The sequence below is a fragment of the Neoarius graeffei genome, chromosome 20 (genome assembly GCF_027579695.1).
Source record: "Neoarius graeffei isolate fNeoGra1 chromosome 20, fNeoGra1.pri, whole genome shotgun sequence".
NCBI classification, from domain to species: Eukaryota; Metazoa; Chordata; class Actinopteri; order Siluriformes; family Ariidae; genus Neoarius; species Neoarius graeffei.
Window position 1 is genome coordinate 3,477,799 of NC_083588.1, and position 18,034 is coordinate 3,495,832.

At 47.3% G+C, this 18,034-nt stretch overlaps 1 protein-coding gene across 11 annotated transcripts in view; it reads right to left on the bottom strand.

Annotated features, from left to right (window-relative positions):
* Positions 1 to 478: 478 nt before the first annotated feature.
* rbfox1 (RNA binding fox-1 homolog 1) overlaps positions 479 to 18,034 on the bottom strand; it is a 508,364-nt gene continuing 490,808 nt past the window's right edge. For 9 of the 11 annotated variants that reach the window (XM_060901127.1, XM_060901129.1, XM_060901125.1 and 6 more), the window contains 2 exons: positions 1,582 to 1,657; positions 479 to 801 (listed from right to left, as the gene is read on the bottom strand). In XM_060901127.1, coding sequence (XP_060757110.1) covers positions 679 to 801; positions 1,582 to 1,657 — 199 coding nt within the window. In that variant the 3' untranslated portion in view covers positions 479 to 678. Of the gene's footprint in view, positions 802 to 1,581; positions 1,658 to 5,539; positions 5,593 to 7,933; positions 8,245 to 18,034 lie in introns of those variants that run through there. The other 2 variants (XM_060901128.1, XM_060901130.1) reach the window with 2 other exon arrangements.

Genomic DNA, 18,034 nt, shown 5'->3' on the forward strand with positions numbered 1-18,034 from the left:
CTTTGGCGTCATTGGAGTAATGACTGGAATCAGACGGAGGAAATAATCAATGCGTTAGTGGTTTGCTCCTCCCTGTTGTACCTTGGTGCCACTCAAGGCGGGGCTTGTTTCCCTCCTGCCCCGTCCTGCTGCTGCTTCCGTGGGTGTCTGGGCCGTGAATCCACCATAAAAAACCCCCAAAAAACAACTGAACAACCAAAGGCATGAAATTCAGTACTACTGTAGTCACTTACAAAATATGATCACCCCAAGGGACTAAATATATATATCATATATAATTCATTTACATAAATGATAAAGCCCTAACAATTTGTTTTGTATTTTTTCTTTTCCTCTTCATTAAACATCTTTTTTTTTTGTTTATTTTTAAATCTAGCAGCTCTCTAGATCACCACAGAAACCTCTACAGCCAACGATTCTATGTTTCAGAAATTAAAAACCCACGATATTAAAATACACAGCACAAAATATCTTGAGGTATAAGATGAAAAATATCCGTTTTTTTTTTTGTCCTCTCTCCTCCGCAAGAGGTGCTGAAAAATGATGCACGACTGCATTGTATTGCAATACCCAGGCCTCGGAAAAGTGATTCCCTCTGTACCACCCTCGGGAAGAATTCGCGTTGAGTTGAGTTGAGTTGAGTTAGGTGTGTGTATTATATTTCCTTTTTTTTTTTCTTTAGTATGGAGCGAAACGGCTGTATCCGCCTCGGTATATACTAGCCTGCAGCGAAGAAAGAACGAGACCCACGTCGTCCGCATGGCTCCTGGTCTTGGCGTCGGTCAGCGGTGCGAAAGCGTTCTGCAAACACAAACCGCCAGCGTGCACACTTTTAACACCATTGGCATGAAGACGGAAAAGGTTTTTTTTTCCTTTCCCCCGACTTGTTTTCCTGTACCTGTACGCAAGACGATCCTCATGCAGCAAGCAACACCAAGATACCGCATGCCAGAAATGTCTTTAGCTACTTCAAACAAAAAGATGAGCTAAAAAAGAAACAAACCATCATGACGTCATGCACTTCGCACATCCATACATGCATTGCTTTTATTCTTCTTATTATAATCATAATAATAAGAATTATAATAACTCATACAGTGGGAAAGAAGTTAAATAAAATTTGCATGGTAATGGAAATCCCAGGACGCCACAGGCTAATTCCGGCTCCAGCTCTTTCTCCCTCTCCTCACTTTTTTTTTTTCTTTTTAGCTCTCGCCGCCGCAGCGCCACTTAGGTGATGGATTCAATTATCAAAATGACTAATTATTCCATTAAGCCGAGCGCTCGGCTAGGTGATATTCGCAAAATTAGAAATATAATAACTAACACGCACTACACTGCCAAGAAATTAAGACATTCATCACGTTTACCACGAGGATTAATGTGGCATTTCAGCTGCCGTTAGCACAAAAGACAAATTCAATTAAGTTTAAGCGAGCCGGTGTCAGCTGTACTAAAATCCATGCACTGGGGTGGAGGGAGGAAAAGACAACAACAACAACAACAAGAAAGTAAACAGAAAAAGTAACCGAGAGAGGGCAAGACAAGCAGAGAGATGGGAAAAACAAAATGGAGGCTCACCATGGCACCAACGCTGTATGTGGCTGCTGGAGCAAGTGCGTGGTTGTAGGGGTCGGCAGCATAAACTCGTCCGTAACTGTAGAGACAAAGAGCACGAGAGCGTCACACAGGTGAGGGGGAAAAATGCATACACTTCACACGCACACACCTCCTGAGTCATACAAACGAACACACCAAGACAGAAAGAAGCGTTTAATCAGACACAAGCCCACATGGCAGCGATGATGCTGATGATATTTCACAATGACACTCAGATGAAACCACAGACGGAAGGCGTTCTGTCGTCATGCTGGAATGCAGAGGAACATTGCGACTTACAATCTTCCAAAACAAAACAAAAACCCAGAATGACAAGAAGGAAAATTCATAAATAAAATCGGAACACAGGAAAATAAATACAATCACACATCATGAGATTTATTTACGTCATCCGTTCCATGCATAACGATCTGCTGATCTCAGCCAGCTGAAGGGGGAAAAAAAAAATAATGCAGATGCAACAAAGACAAGTGTCGTTTCATCAGGGTTTAAAAAAAAATGATTAAATCATTTCAGACAGTTGTCTTTGTCCTGAGTGGAATGACGGTATCGGGATTTCAAGTCCTGTCTTGGCAACCAAAAACAACGAAACAAAAAATAAAACCCCATAACACACACATGCACCTCCTGCTTTCGCGCTCTGACGGAGAGAAGAAGTGTGTGAATCATCCTGGGGCTCGGCTACAAAATAAGCTGCATTTATCTGCCCTCGCGAAGGACGCCTAGACCAGATCGAGCCAATCGGAAGGCAGGGCACGACCTGCAAATGAAGTCATTTGCATATTCGCATAATTCGATTAAGATTAAGAAGTTAATCCAAATTACTGCAGACGTCGCTCTTCGTTTTATTCGCACTCGAGCTGGCGTTCACATTCCGTTGCCCTGCCTTGTGATTTATTTGACCCTGTTTACAGGAGATCGTTTTAATGAATATGAACCTGAGCGCGAGAGGCAGGAGGTCACACACTCCCAGACTGGAAAGCAAACGCTGAGGATGCCATGTCTGCCAAATTAACCCCACTTTGGTCATGGAAAGGTTGGAAATCGATCAATCATCGCATGAGATTTCAGAAAGTCCAAGTGGACAGCGAGTGCTTTTATTTCATCGCTTACGAGAAATATAATGAAGTGCCGTTGTGATTTTTGAAAACGGCGACTGAAATCGTGGCTTATTCAGAATGTGAGTTCAATGAAATTAATCACAAAATTTTAGATTGGCCTTTAAATGACTGTTGAATTCTTCTGAAAGTCAGAGTCCATGGAGTTTATCCCATCTGTTATTCAGTCAGGAATAAAAACGATCATGTCACGCTGTTATTAAGCATGTAACAATTCACCCAATTCACGATTCGGTTCATGATATTGTCTGAAAAAAACATTAAATGAACAAAATTATACAACCACAAAAATGCAAGATTTATTTTCCTATTCTTCATCAATGTAAATATTCCTTCCGTTAAACGAAGAAAAAAATATTTTCATTTCTCTTCAAAAATAATTATTTCCCCACACTTGTAAAGGTTGGAGTAAAATATAACAACTTAACTAAAATATTCACTTTTATTCAAAATGAAAAACAAATCTTCCTTTTCTTAAATAACTTTGATGAACACTTGTTCTGCCTCTATCTGCTTCTCTTTTCTTTATCTTACAGCAGTCTGTAAAAAGCGAGAGTTCTGATTTCTTGTTAAATGTTTGTAATCAATCACACAACAGCGCTTTCATATTTGACATCTGTTTTTTTGTGCTTTTGCAGCATTAGAGCTGTGTTACTTCCACCTACAGTGAAGTCATGCATATTTCCACTATTGTGCGATATTGCGCCCTCTGCTTGTGCAGTACAATTACACCTAGTAAAGACTCAGACTACGCAGCCTCATTTTTAAAAAATTACAATTTACTTTTTATTTCGTCGATTCAAATCGTCATAAATTAGTATCACGGTTTATCATCTCATGATGTATCGTTACATGCCGAGCTGTAACAATCTGGAAAATAATCAGTCACAAAGTGGTGTGATGAAGCACGGCTACTCTTACCACCACAAGCAGACAAAAAGTGTTTAACTCCTCTTAGACAACAGCTATTTACCAACAATTACAGATTCTATTAATTGATAAATAAACTGACAGCATCCTTTTTATCCATTTATAGTTAGATTTAAAGTTGTGCAACGTCCATGAAACAAGTCAGTTCCTCTTATCACTTATGTCAGAGGAGCTCCAAACGGTCATTCCTTCACAATCTCAAGACCAAACAAACAAAAAAACATGGAACTTGTCATGCTACCGTTAAATGAAAATGTGTCCTGAAGATGTCGGAAGATATGACACTGGAGACTCCTTCCATAAACATCTGTCAGAAAACATCAGCATATCGATGACAATATGACTACATTTCCCTTCCTGTCCTAGAGTACGTTGTTACGACAGAAACAATAACGTATTTGATAAACCTGTGATTTGCAGCGACGCTACTTCGAGGAAACGAACACCGTCTGACCAATCAGAACCCAGAATTCAACAGTGCAATGGTGTGGGATACAAGACAAGACTTTTTAGTCATAAAGACATATTATTTGTCAATTCTTTCATCAAAGAATCCCTTGCAAAGAATTTACCTTGAATAACTGATGAAATAAAATCAGGTCGAAGGATAAATGAACTGAAATCTCAGCAGATGAATGACGCAAGCTTTATTTCGCATCATAGTTTCACCCATGTGAACTTTCAGGAGTTTACTGATCTGGTTCAAAGATGAACCAGATCGACAAGAGTGTTTGCGCTCAGGAACAGCAGCAATTGTGTTCTACGTGATTGACAACACACTTGTGATTTCAGAGGAAAACTGTCGTTGTGACGGTGTTATTTCTCTAGAAACAGCACTGTTACCGTAAAACATACACGGTGATCCTCCATCCAAAGTGAAGCAGAAGCCAGTGCGTTCCAATTCGAGATGGGTTAAAGGGGCAGTTCTGAGGTTTTGAGCTCGTCAGTAAGACAGAACCTGAAACACTGAGTGGTTCTGGAAAGCACTTTAGCACTTTAGCTCACACTGGGGTTGTGTAATTTTCTGCATCTGGCTCGAGCAGCTACTCGCTCAGCCAAATTAGTGACTCCAATTTCACAAAATGGCTGACGTGATCAGAAATCGCCGTCCTGTTGGCATATTAATTTCCCCTTGGTTAACAGGAAAGCAGTTGTGAAAGGAGAAAAAAAAAATCGATATGTGGATGGATGGAAGGATGGACAGGTCCGTTTCCCTTTCAATACGGTGCCTCGGAAAAAAGAAAAGCCAGTCGCAAAACACACACGGACATCTAGCCTCCTACAGCCAATTGTGCAAGGTGTAACAAACCAAGCGAGCGAGCTTTAACACGACAAACACACGACCACCACACACACACACACACCAATCGAGATGGAGATGCTGTGACAGGGAAAAAAAACAGGGGTAAAAATCAATCACATATAAGGAAGAAAAGGAAAAAAAACCCAACACACACACACACACACGCAGAATCATACACACACAAACACACGTGTGTTCATTTCACTCCTCAGAGGGATGCATGCACTGTCGGAAAGCAGTGCCAATTGCAAAGGAATGAGCAAAAAAAAACAACCAACCAACCAAAAAAACGAAGTTGCAATGCCTGCCGGCTATCCTCATGCAAAGTGCTACAGTTACTTCACTCTGTAAAAATGAGCATTCAATAAAGAAAAGAATAAAATAAAAATAAGGAAAGAAAAAAAAGCAAAGTCAAATCTACTAATTAAGGGGCGGAAACAAGAGAGAGGCGAGCAATAAAAGCACTCACTGTCGAGGTGCATAAAAAAAGGATATGCCCGCTCCCTCGTGGGTGCATCGAGAAAGTGAGGGTGAGCTGTTATTCATTTTCATATTTTATTTATTTTACCTGAAGAGGTGTTACAAGAAATTTCATCTGCCGCAACGAGGACGAAATGATTTCTGCAAGAGAAGATAAAATTCACAATGCCGCTTGCTGACTGGCTGTATGGGCGGTTAAAGGGGGGAGGGGAAAAAACAAAGAAAAAAGGAGAAAAGGGAAGGAAGGTGGAGGTGTGCATGTGTGTGTGTGTGTGTTGGGGGGTGTGATTTATGGCAAATGGGTTTCAGTTCACACACAAATAAGAGCAGAGCTCATGGCGCAGTCTCACACTCGACATAAAGCATGTGGCATGCTCGGAGGAGGGGGAGGGGAAGGAAATATCTCATACAGCAGGGTCCGGGAGCATGAGATGCGATTTTATTTATGAATATTTGTCAGTAAAAGTCAAATGGAGTTTGAAAAGCATCAGGAAAAGAAGGAGTAACGCAATCATTATTCAGTGATAATCAAGTGTTAAGTGCGCTCCAACTTAAGATTTTAAAATCTCATTAAATTATATGCATTTTTCATCTCAGTGAAGGACCTTGCTGTATGGATATATACATAGAAATATAGATATAAACAATATGACAGATGAGATCAAATCAGAAGTGAGGCACAGCGCAGCACACATGGCTAAACTCAATCCACACGTCCGATTCAATAAAGAAGTGCAAAATGCGCTCTGGTTCGGCTCTCGGGCGTCTGCGCTTTAAACTACGCCCTTCTGGAGAGAGATTTTCTTGGCCTTAAGTCTATTCCTGTGTGTGTCAAGGCTCCTGAAACCACTGCAGGCATAGTGGCAATGGGAAATCAAAGTGCGACGAGATTCGAAGCGTAATCATGAAAATCGTAAGAAATAGAAAACTGAGACATGCCACAGGAAAACAAAGAAAAAAAAAAGAAAGGTCATGTTTACATTAAGGTTTGTTCATTAGTTCATTTGAACTTCAGCATTAATTCCCCATCAACAACGTAATTAACTTTCGCTGACTGTTCTTCAGTCGTCAATCGATCAATCAGTGTTCATCTGGTCAGCGACTGAAATGCATCCACAGTGACCAAGAGATTAACGAATTTGAAAATTCCCAAGGAAGCTCAATCAAGTTGGACTGTTTACACCTCGAGACCAAAATTCAGGAATCTCTCGACGTTTAGGAACAGGCTAACATTTAGATTTTGAGAAACGAAACAAATTCGTCACGTTTTAAAGTTGACAAACATCAACTTTGTTCATCTGTTTATATTTGTTCGTACGTTGATGGTAACTAATGCAGTAAATCATGTTGAATAAGGAAACCTTAATGTAAAGAATCACCAGAAAAAAAAAACACACAATAAAGGACAGAAGAACATCTGCATACAACCAACCACACTTATTCACCACAAAATATTGAACGACAACATCACAATGTAAAACACAATGTCAGAGATAATGAACTGCAGATCGTACCCGGGGTGGAACGTTATGAAAAATTCACAAGATCATAACCAAACAACCCACAAGTATATCAGGAATACAAATATATCTCAATATTTCTGCACGTCATTTCAAAAACAACATGAAAACACAAAAACATTGATCACTTCACCAGCAGGTTGAATATAATTTGCATTCAGAAATTGATCATTTGTTTAATCCTGTCAAGATTAACATGTGTTTTTTTACTTCAATTTTCGGCTCTTTTTTAAATTTTTTTTAAAGACCCTGATTTCAAAATACTTTGTGATATCATACATCATTGTTACCTGTAGAGCATAATATTAACTATCATTATTTCAGGTTATTTAACAATTTTTGCCATGCAACATTGCCACACCCCTATTATACAATATGCTGCGATTAATACTTGGAATGAAAAAAGGAAAACAAAAGAAAAGATAGAAAATGTGTTGGTTTTCTTGAAAACTGAATAATTTACAACCCCAAATCAGAAACAGTTGAGATGGGATGGAAAATGCAAATCAAAAAAAGAAAGCAGCGATTTCCAAAAGTACTTTGGCTTGTATTTCATTGCAGACAGAATGAACTCAAGATTTTTCATGTTTCGTTGGTCAACTCCATTTCATTCGCTGATATACATCCATTCCTGTGTTTCAGTCCTGCAACACATTCCAATAAAAGTTGGGACGGGGGAAATTTAGCGTGAAATTATTTCAACAATGATGTGATTTGAAACAGGTGATGTCAACAGGTGACTGCAATCATGATTTGGGACAAAATCAGTATCCAGGTAAGGCCTAGTCTTTGAGGAGCAAAGATGGGCCGAGGATCTCCAGCTTGTTAATGCTGAAGAAATTATGGAAATTTTTAAAAACAACATTCCTGAAAGAAAGAAAGAAAGAACGAACGAAAGATCGGAAGAGATTTGGATATTTCATCCTCTACAGTGTCTAACATCATTAAACGATTCAAAGAATCTTGAGGAATTTTGGTGCATAAAGGGCAAGGGCTCAAGCCTAATCTGAACACCCGTGATCTCCGATCCCTCAGACGGCACTGCATCAAGAACCCTGGCAAAGGTAACTTCCACTTCTGTGATGGAGCATTCATGCAGAAAGGTACAGCGAGATTTTGGAGTAACATATGCTCCATATTCAAGACGCCATCTTTTCCAGGGAGATTTCAACAAGACAATACAAAACCACATTCTGCACATATTACAAAGGCGTGGCTGTGGAAGAAGAGGGTGCCTGTCCCCTCTGTCCCAGTAGAGAATGTGTGGCGACTTCTGAAACAAACAAACAAAAAAAAATACGACAGTGACGACCCCGTACTGTTGCACACCTTAAGACCAGTTTGCAGGGAGAACGGGACAAAATAACACCTGAAACACTTCATCACTTGGTGTCTTCAGTCCATGAACATCGTTTAAGCGTTGTGAGAAGGAACGGGAACATTATAAAGTGAGAAATGTTTTACCGTCCCAACTTTTTTGAAATGTGTTGCACGAATCAAGATTGAAATGTGTTTATTTGGAAAAAAAAAGAAAATCCATGATGTACAACATCAAATAATGTGCTGTTGTATTGCTTTGAGTGCAATACAGGTCAAAGATTATTTGCAAATCATTGTTTTTAGTTCTGATTTCGGTTTCAACGTACTTTTCCTGATTTGGGGATGTATAATGTATGACAATGTGATATACAGTACGATATCCAACAGTTAATGCTGGTCCACTCATTTGGTTGGATGAGCAGCATTCGAAGCGTGCTTAGATTTATCCTAACTGCATGGAGACGTTTTATTCCGCTCATCTGTCTAAGAGTCCCGCTAAGACAGTTACTGCAGTAGAGATAGTGACAATCAGTGGAAATTGAAAAAGATACATTTTTCAGAAATATAACTTCTGATTAAAAGATGAAAACTTGTCAGATGAAGATGAAAAGGAAGAAGGGAAGCTGATTTCACCTTTAATGGGAATGTACAAATCACTGTGAGCTAGCTAGCAAGCGAGCCAATGGGCTATCAGTGACAGTGGATTCTTCAGGATCAATTTCAATTTGTGGAGCAAAAACAAACTGTAAAGCCAGTGTCTAAAGGAGACATGCAAAGCCAGCATCTGAGGAAGGAGCATAAATCCAGCGTCTGAGGGAGGAGCGTAAAGCCAACATCTAAAGGAGGAGCATAAAGCCAGTGTCTATGGGAGGAGTGTAAAGCCAATGTCTAAGGGAGGAGCAGAAAGCCAGCGTCAGGGAGGAGTGTAAAGCCAGTGTCTGAGGGAGGAGCGTAAAGCCAGCTTCTAAGGGGGGAGCGTAAAGCCAGTGTCTAAGGGAGAAGCGTAAAGCCAATGTCTAAGGGACAAGCGTAAAGCCAGCATCAGGGAGGAGCGTATAGTCAGCGTCTGAGGGAGGAGCGTATAGTCAGCGTCTGAGGGAGGAGCGTATAGCCAGCATCTGAGGGAGGAGCATATAGCCAGCGTCTGAGGGAGGAGCAGAAAGCCAGAGTCTGAGGGAGGAGAAGAAAGCCAGCGTCTGAGGGACAAGCGTATAGCCAGCGTCTGAGGGACGAGCGTATAGCCAGCGTCTGAGGGACGAGCGTATAGCCAGCGTCTGAGGGACGAGCGTAAAGCCAGCGTCTGAGGGAGGAGCGTAAAGCCAGCGTCTGAGGGAGGAGCGTAAAGCCAGCGTCTGAGGGAGGAGCGTATGGCCAGCGTCTGAGGGACGAGCGTATGGCCAGCGTCTGAGGGACGAGCGTATGGCCAGCGTCTGAGGGAGGAGCGTATGGCCAGCGTCTGAGGGAGGAGCGTATGGCCAGCGTCTGAGGGAGGAGCGTATGGCCAGCGTCTGAGGGAGGAGCGTATAGCCAGCGTCTGAGGGAGGAGCGTATAGCCAGCGTCTGAGGGAGGAGCGTATAGCCAGCGTCTGAGGGAGGAGCAGAAAGCCAGAGTCTGAGGAAGGAGCAGAAAGCCAGCGTCTGAGGGACGAGTGTATGGCCAGCGTCTGAGGGAGGAGCGTATGGCCAGCGTCTGAGGGAGGAGCGTATGGCCAGCGTCTGAGGGAGGAGCGTATGGCCAGCGTCTGAGGGAGGAGCGTATGGCCAGCGTCTGAGGGAGGAGCGTATAGCCAGCGTCTGAGGGAGGAGCGTATAGCCAGCGTCTGAGGGAGGAGCGTATAGCCAGCGTCTGAGGGAGGAGCGTATAGCCAGCGTCTGAGGGACGAGCGTATAGCCAGCGTCTGAGGGACGAGCGTATAGCCAGCGTCTGAGGGAGGAGCGTAAAGCCAGCGTCTGAGGGAGGAGCGTATGGCCAGCGTCTGAGGGAGGAGCGTATGGCCAGCGTCTGAGGGAGGAGCGTATGGCCAGCGTCTGAGGGAGGAGCGTATGGCCAGCGTCTGAGGGAGGAGCGTATGGCCAGCGTCTGAGGGAGGAGCGTATGGCCAGCGTCTGAGGGAGGAGCGTATGGCCAGCGTCTGAGGGAGGAGCGTATGGCCAGCGTCTGAGGGAGGAGCGTATGGCCAGCGTCTGAGGGAGGAGCGTATGGCCAGCGTCTGAGGGAGGAGCGTATGGCCAGCGTCTGAGGGAGGAGCGTATGGCCAGCGTCTGAGGGAGGAGCGTATGGCCAGCGTCTGAGGGAGGAGCGTATGGCCAGCGTCTGAGGGAGGAGCGTATGGCCAGCGTCTGAGGGAGGAGCGTATGGCCAGCGTCTGAGGGAGGAGCGTATGGCCAGCGTCTGAGGGAGGAGCGTATGGCCAGCGTCTGAGGGAGGAGCGTATGGCCAGCGTCTGAGGGAGGAGCGTATGGCCAGCGTCTGAGGGAGGAGCGTATGGCCAGCGTCTGAGGGAGGAGCGTATGGCCAGCGTCTGAGGGAGGAGCGTATGGCCAGCGTCTGAGGGAGGAGCGTATGGCCAGCGTCTGAGGGAGGAGCGTATGGCCAGCGTCTGAGGGAGGAGCGTATGGCCAGCGTCTGAGGGAGGAGCTTATGGCCAGCGTCTGAGGGAGGAGCGTAAAGCCAGCGTCTGAGGGAGGAGCGTATAGCCAGCGTCTGAGGGAGGAGCTTATAGCCAGCGTCTGAGGGAGGAGCTTATAGCCAGCGTCTGAGGGAGGAGCTTATAGCCAGCGTCTGAGGGAGGAGCTTATAGCCAGCGTCTGAGGGAGGAGCTTATAGCCAGCGTCTGAGGGAGGAGCTTATAGCCAGCGTCTGAGGGAGGAGCGTATAGCCAGCGTCTGAGGGAGGAGCGTATAGCCAGCGTCTGAGGGAGGAGCGTATAGCCAGCGTCTGAGGGAGGAGCGTATAGCCAGCGTCTGAGGGAGGAGTGTGAAGCCAACGTCTAAGGGAGGAGCATAAAGCCAGCATCTAAGGTAGAAACGTAAAGCCAATGTCTAAGGGAGGAGCAGGAAGCCAGCATCTAAGTGAGAAGTGTAAAGCCAGTATCTAAGGGAGAAGCGTAAAGCCAATGTCTAAGTGAGGAGCGTAAAGCCAGTGGCTGAAGGAGGAGAGTAAAGCCAGTATCAGGGAGAAGCGCAAAGCCAGTGTCTGAGGGAGGAATGTAAAGCCAGCGTCTAAGGGAGGAGCATAAAGCCAGCATTTGAGGGAGGAGCGTAAGGCCAGCGTCTGAGGGAGGAGCGTATAGCCAGCGTCTGAGGGAGGAGCGTGAAGCCAACGTCTAAGGGAGGAGCATAAAGCCAGCATCTAAGGTAGAAACGTAAAGCCAATGTCTAAGGGAGGAGCAGGAAGCCAGCGTCTGGGAGGAGCATAAAGCCAGCATCTAAGGGAGGAGCATAAAGCCAGTATCTAAGGGAGAAGCGTAAAGCCAATGTCTAAGGGAGGAGCGTAAAGCCAGTGTCTGAAGGAGGAGAGTAAAGCCAGTATCAGGGAGAAGTGTAAAGCCAGTGTCTGAGGGAGGAGCGTAAAGCCAGCGTCTGAGGGAGGAGCATAAAGCCAGCATCAGGGAGGAGCGCAAAGCCAGTGTCTGAGGGAGGAGCGTATAGCCAGCGTGTGAGGGAGGAGCGTGAAGCCAGCGTGTATGGGAGGAGTGTAAAGCCAATGTCTAAGAGAGGAGCTTAAAGCCAGCATCAGGGAGGAGCGTAAAGCCAACATCTAAGGGAGAAGTGTAAATCAAGCATCTGAGGGAGGAGCATAAAGCCAGTGTCTATGGGAGGAGCAAAAAGCCAGCAGCTAAGGGAGAAACGTAAAGCCAGCATCTAAGGGAGAAACGTAAAGCCAATGTCTAAGGGAGGAGCAGAAAGCCAGCATCAGGGAGGAGCAGAAAGCCAGTGTCTGAGGGAGGTGCGTAAAGCCAGCACCTGAGGGGGGAGCGTACAGCCAGTGCCTGAGGGAGGAGCGTATGGCCAGCGTCTGAGGGAGGAGCGTATGGCCAGCGTCTGAGGGAGGAGCGTATAGCCAGCGTCTGAGGGAGGAGCGTATAGCCAGCGTCTGAGGGAGGAGCGTATAGCCAGCGTCCGAGGGAGGAGCGTAAAGCCAGCGTCCGAGGGAGGAGCGTAAAGCCAGCGTCCGAGGGAGGAGCGTAAAGCCAGCGTCCGAGGGAGGAGCGTAAAGCCAGCGTCCGAGGGAGGAGCGTAAAGCCAGCGTCCGAGGGAGGAGCGTAAAGCCAGCGTCCGAGGGAGGAGCGTAAAGCCAGCGTCCGAGGGAGGAGCGTAAAGCCAGCGTCCGAGGGAGGAGCGTAAAGCCAGCGTCTGAGGGAGGAGCATATAGCCAGCATCTGAGGGAGGAGCATATAGCCAGCATCTAAGGGAGGAGCGTAAAGCCAACATCTAAGGGAGAAGCATAAATCCAGCGTCTGAGGGAAGAGCATAAAGCCAATGTCTAAGGGAGGAGCATAAATCCAACGTCTAAGGCACGTAAATCCAGCATCTAAGGGAGGAGCATAAAGCCAGTGTCTATGGGAGGAGTATAAAGCCAGCATCTGAGAGAGGAGTGTAAAGCCAGCGTCTAATGGAGGAGTGTAAAGCCAGCATCTGAGGGAGGAGCGTAAAGTCAGCATCAGAGGGAGGAGCGTCAAGCCAGCGTCCGAGGGAGGAGCATAAATCCAACGTCTAAGGCACGTAAATCCAGCATTTAAGGGAGGAGCATAAAGCCAATGTCTGAGGGAGGAGGGTAAAGCCAGCGTCTGAGGGAGGAGCATGAAGCCAGCATGCATAGGAGGAGTGTAAAGCCAATGTCTAAGAGAGAAGCTTAAAGCCAGCATCAGGGACGAGCGTAAAGCCAGCGTCTGAGGGAGGAGCGTAAAGCCACCGTCCGAGGGAGGAGCGTAAAGCCAGCGTCCGAGGGAGGAGCGTATAGCCAGCGTCTGAGGGAGGAGCGTATAGCCAGCGTCCGAGGGAGGAGCGTATAGCCAGCGTCCGAGGGAGGAGCGTAAAGCCAGCGTCCGAGGGAGGAGCGTAAAGCCAGCGTCCGAGGGAGGAGCGTAAAGCCAGCGTCCGAGGGAGGAGCGTAAAGCCAGCGTCCGAGGGAGGAGCGTAAAGCCAGCGTCCGAGGGAGGAGCGTAAAGCCAGCGTCCGAGGGAGGAGCGTAAAGCCAGCGTCCGAGGGAGGAGCGTAAAGCCAGCGTCCGAGGGAGGAGCGTAAAGCCAGCGTCCGAGGGAGGAGCGTAAAGCCAGCGTCTGAGGGAGGAGCATATAGCCAGCATCTGAGGGAGGAGCATATAGCCAGCATCTAAGGGAGGAGCGTAAAGCCAACATCTAAGGGAGAAGCATAAATCCAGCGTCTGAGGGAGGAGCATAAAGCCAATGTCTAAGGGAGGAGCATAAATCCAACGTCTAAGGCACGTAAATCCAGCATCTAAGGGAGGAGCATAAAGCCAGTGTCTATGGGAGGAGTATAAAGCCAGCATCTGAGAGAGGAGTGTAAAGCCAGCGTCTAATGGAGGAGTGTAAAGCCAGCATCTGAGGGAGGAGCGTAAAGTCAGCATCAGAGGGAGGAGCGTCAAGCCAGCGTCCGAGGGAGGAGCATAAATCCAACGTCTAAGGCACGTAAATCCAGCATTTAAGGGAGGAGCATAAAGCCAATGTCTGAGGGAGGAGGGTAAAGCCAGCGTCTGAGGGAGGAGCATGAAGCCAGCATGCATAGGAGGAGTGTAAAGCCAATGTCTAAGAGAGGAGCTTAAAGCCAGCATCAGGGACGAGCGTAAAGCCAGCGTCTGAGGGAGGAGCGTAAAGCCAGCGTCCGAGGGAGGAGCGTAAAGCCACCATCCGAGGGAGGAGCGTAAAGCCAGCGTCCGAGGGAGGAGCGTAAAGTCAATATCTAAAGGAGGAGTGTAAAGCCAGCATCTGAGGGAAGAGCATATAGCCAGCATCTTAGGGAGGAGCGTAAAGCCAACATCTAAGGGAGAAGTGTAAATCCAGCATCTGAGGGAGGAGCATAAAACCAACGTCTAAGGGAGGAGCATAAAGCCAGTGTCTATGGGAAGAGTATAAAGCCAGCATCTGAGAGAGGAGTGTAAAGCCAGCGTCTAAAGGAGAAGCGTAAAGCCAGCGTCTAATGGAGGAGTGTAAAGCCAGCATCTGAGAGAGGAGCGTAAAGCCAGTGTCAGAGGTTGGAGCATAAATTCAGCGTCAGAGGGAGGAGCATCAAGCCAGCGTCTGAGGGAGGAGCGTCAAGCCAGCGTCTGAGGGAGGAGCATAAATCCAAAGTCTAAGGCACGTAAATCCAGCATCTAAGGGAGGAGCATAAGGTCAATGTCAAAGAGAGGAGCGTATAGCCAGCATCTGAGGGAGGAGCATGAAGCCAGCGTGTATGGGAGGAGTGTAAAGCCAATGTCTAAGAGAGGAGCTTAAAGCCAGCATCAGGGAGGAGCGTAAAGCCAGTGTCTGAGGGAGGAGCGTAAAGCCAGCGTACGAGGGAGGAGCGTATAGCCAGCATCCGAGGGAGGAGCGTATAGCCAGCGTCCGAGGGAGGAGCGTAAAGCCAGCGTCCGAGGGACGAGCGTAAAGCCAGCATCTGAGGAAGGAGCGTAAAGCCAACATCTAAAGGAGGAGCGTAAAGCCAGCATCTGAGGGAGGAGCATAAAGCCAACATCTAAGGGAGAAGCGTAAATCCAGCGTCTGATGGAGGAGCATCAAGCCAGTGTCTATGGGAGAAGTATAAAGCCAGCATCTGAGAGAGGTGTGTAAAGCCGGTGTCTAAAGGAGGAGTGTAAAGCCAGCATCTGAGGAAGGAGCGTAAAGCCAACATCTAAAGGAGGAGCATATAGCCAGCATCTGAGGGAGGAGCGTAAAGCCAACATCTAAGGGAGAAGCGTAAATCCAGCGTCTGATGGAGGAGCATCAAGCCAGTGTCTATGGGAGAAGTATAAAGCCAGCATCTGAGAGAGGTGTGTAAAGCCGGTGTCTAAAGGAGGAGTGTAAAGCCAGCATCTGAGGGAGGAGCGTAAAGCCAGTGTCAGAGGTTGGAGCGTAAAGCCAGTGTCTAAGGGAGGAGCATAAATCCAACGTCTAAGGCATGTAAATCCAGCATCTAAGGGAGGCGTGTAAAGCCAGTATCTGAGGGAGGAGCGTAAATCCAGCGTCCAAGGGAGGAGCGTAAAGCCAGCGTCCGAGGGAGGAGCGTAAAGCCAGCGTCCGAGGGAGGAGCGTAAAGCCAGCGTCCGAGGGAGGAGCGTAAAGCCAGCGTCCGAGGGAGGAGCGTAAAGCCAGCATCTGAGGGGAGAGCATAAAGCCAACATCTGAGGGAGGAGCGTAAAGCCAGCATCTGAAGGAGAAGCAAAAACCAGCGTCTAAGGGAGGAGAGTAAAGCCAGCGTCTGAGGGAGGAGCGTAAAGCCAGCGTCCGAGGGAGGAGCGTATAGCCAGCATCCGAGGGAGGAGCGTAAATCCAGCATCTGAGGGAGGAGCGTAAAGCCAACGTTTAAGGGAGGAGCATAAAGCCAGTGTCTATGGGAGAAGTATAAAGCCAGCATCTGAGAGAGGAGTGTAAAGCCAGTGTCTAAAGGAGGAGTGTAAAGCCAGCATCTGTGGGAGGAGCGTAAAGCCATTGTCAGAGGTTGGAGCGTAAAGCCAGTGTCTAAGGGAGGAGCATAAATCCAACGTCTAAGGCACGTAAATCCAGCATCTAAGGGAGGCGCGTAAAGCCAGTGTCTAAGGGAGGCGCGTAAAGCCAGCATCTAAAGGTGGAGCATAAAGCCAGCATCTGAGGGAGGAGCGTAAAGCCAGCGTCAGAGGTTGGAGCGTAAAGTCAGCATCAGAGGGAGGAGTGTCAAGCCAGCGTCTAAGGGAGGAGTATAAAATCAATGTCAAAGGGAGGAACATAAAGCCAGCGTCTGAGGGAGTAGTGTAAATCCAGCGTCCGAGGGAAGAGCGTAAAGCCAGCGTTCAAAGGAGAAGTGTAAAGCCAGTGTCTGAGGGAGGAGCGTAAAGCTAGCGTCCAAGGGAGGAGCATAAAGCCAGCTTCCGCGGGAGGAACGTCAAGCCAGTGTCTGAGGGAGAAGGGTAAAGTCAGTGTCTGATGGAGGAGCGTAAAGCCAACATCTAAGGGAGGAGCATAAAGCCAGCGTCTGAGGGAGGAGCGTAAAGCCAGCGTCTGAGGGAGGAGCGTAAAGCCAGCGTCTGAGGGAGGAGCGTAAAGCCAGCGTCTGAGGGAGGAGCGTAAAGCCAGCGTCTGAGGGAGGAGCGTAAAGCCAGCGTCTGAGGGAGGAGCATAAAGCCAGCGTCTGAGGGAGGAGCGTAAAGCCAGCGTCTGAGGGAGGAGCGTAAAGCCAGCGTCTGAGGGAGGAGCGTAAAGCCAGCGTCTGAGGGAGGAGCGTAAAGCCAGCGTCTGAGGGAGGAGTGTAAAGCCAGCGTCTGAGGGAAGAGTGTAAAGCCAGCGTCTGAGGGAGGAGTGTAAAGCCAGCGTCTGAGGGAAGAGTGTAAAGCCAGCGTCTGAGGGAGGAGCGTAAAGCCAGCATTTAAGGGAGGAGCGTAAAGCCAGTGTCAGAGGTTGGAGCGTCAAGCCAGCGTCTGAGGGAAGAGTGTAAAGCCAGCGTCTGAGGGAGGAGTGTAAAGCCAGCGTCTGAGGGAGGAGTGTAAAGCCAGCGTCTGAGGGAGGAGTGTAAAGCCAGCGTCTGAGGGAGGAGTGTAAAGCCAGCGTCTGAGGAAAGAGTGTCAAGCCAGCATTTAAGGGAGGAGCATAAACCCAGCGTCTGAGGGAGGAGCGTAAAGCCAGTGTCAGAGGTTGGAGCGTCAAGCCAGCGTCTGAGGGAGGAGCGTAAAGCCAATGTAAAAGAGTTTAATACTATCCAAGATGGGAGTGTAAAGTCAGCAGAGAAGAGGAGTAATGTATTTAGAAGCTGGAGTGCAACATCATCTCCTAGTGGAGTGTAACATCACTGTCTCAGAGAGGAATATCAAGTTAGTATGTTGGGAAGAAACGTACAGTCAGTGTCTCAGTGAAGACTGTAAAGGCCGTATCGGGAAAGCGAGAGTGTGAGCTAGTCATTAGCATGCTACATAAACACACACGGCGAATGTGACCTGCATCATTCGCTGCATTATCCATCCTGCATGACTCGGTGCACAGGTGTGACGAATGGCGCATCACGACCTCGATCTCACGTCTAATTAGGGACACTGGTTTGGCAGCCATCTTGCAGGGCCCGTTTTTAATTGCTGCTCACAGCTATATTTAATAACTTAATGAATCATTCATTCGCTGTGAGTGTTTGGATAGAATCAGCCCTCTTAATCACATTAGTGGACTTGTTTTGAATGTGCATGCAGATTCAACATGACACTATTGACTGGAGGGAAAATAAAGCAGCTTGTTGCGGGTATGCAATCGGACAAATGAACCAAGCAGCAACTTTTGTTGTACTTTACAAAAGCATGATGAAAACATGACCATCTGCACAATGCTGAAGAACACAAGTGTTGACAAAAGAGCCAGCGATACATGACCAAACAATAACATGGAAACACTCGCGTCATTTTTTGGGAGCACAAAATGGATCATTTAACCTTCGAACCAGAAACCAAGACATTATGAATGGCTGTATTCCTCACTTTGTCATCTTTTTCCATGCGCTTAATAAGACGCCTCAAGGTTCATGAATGTAAAGGAGCATAAAAGGATAATTGTAATTAGCAGAGAACA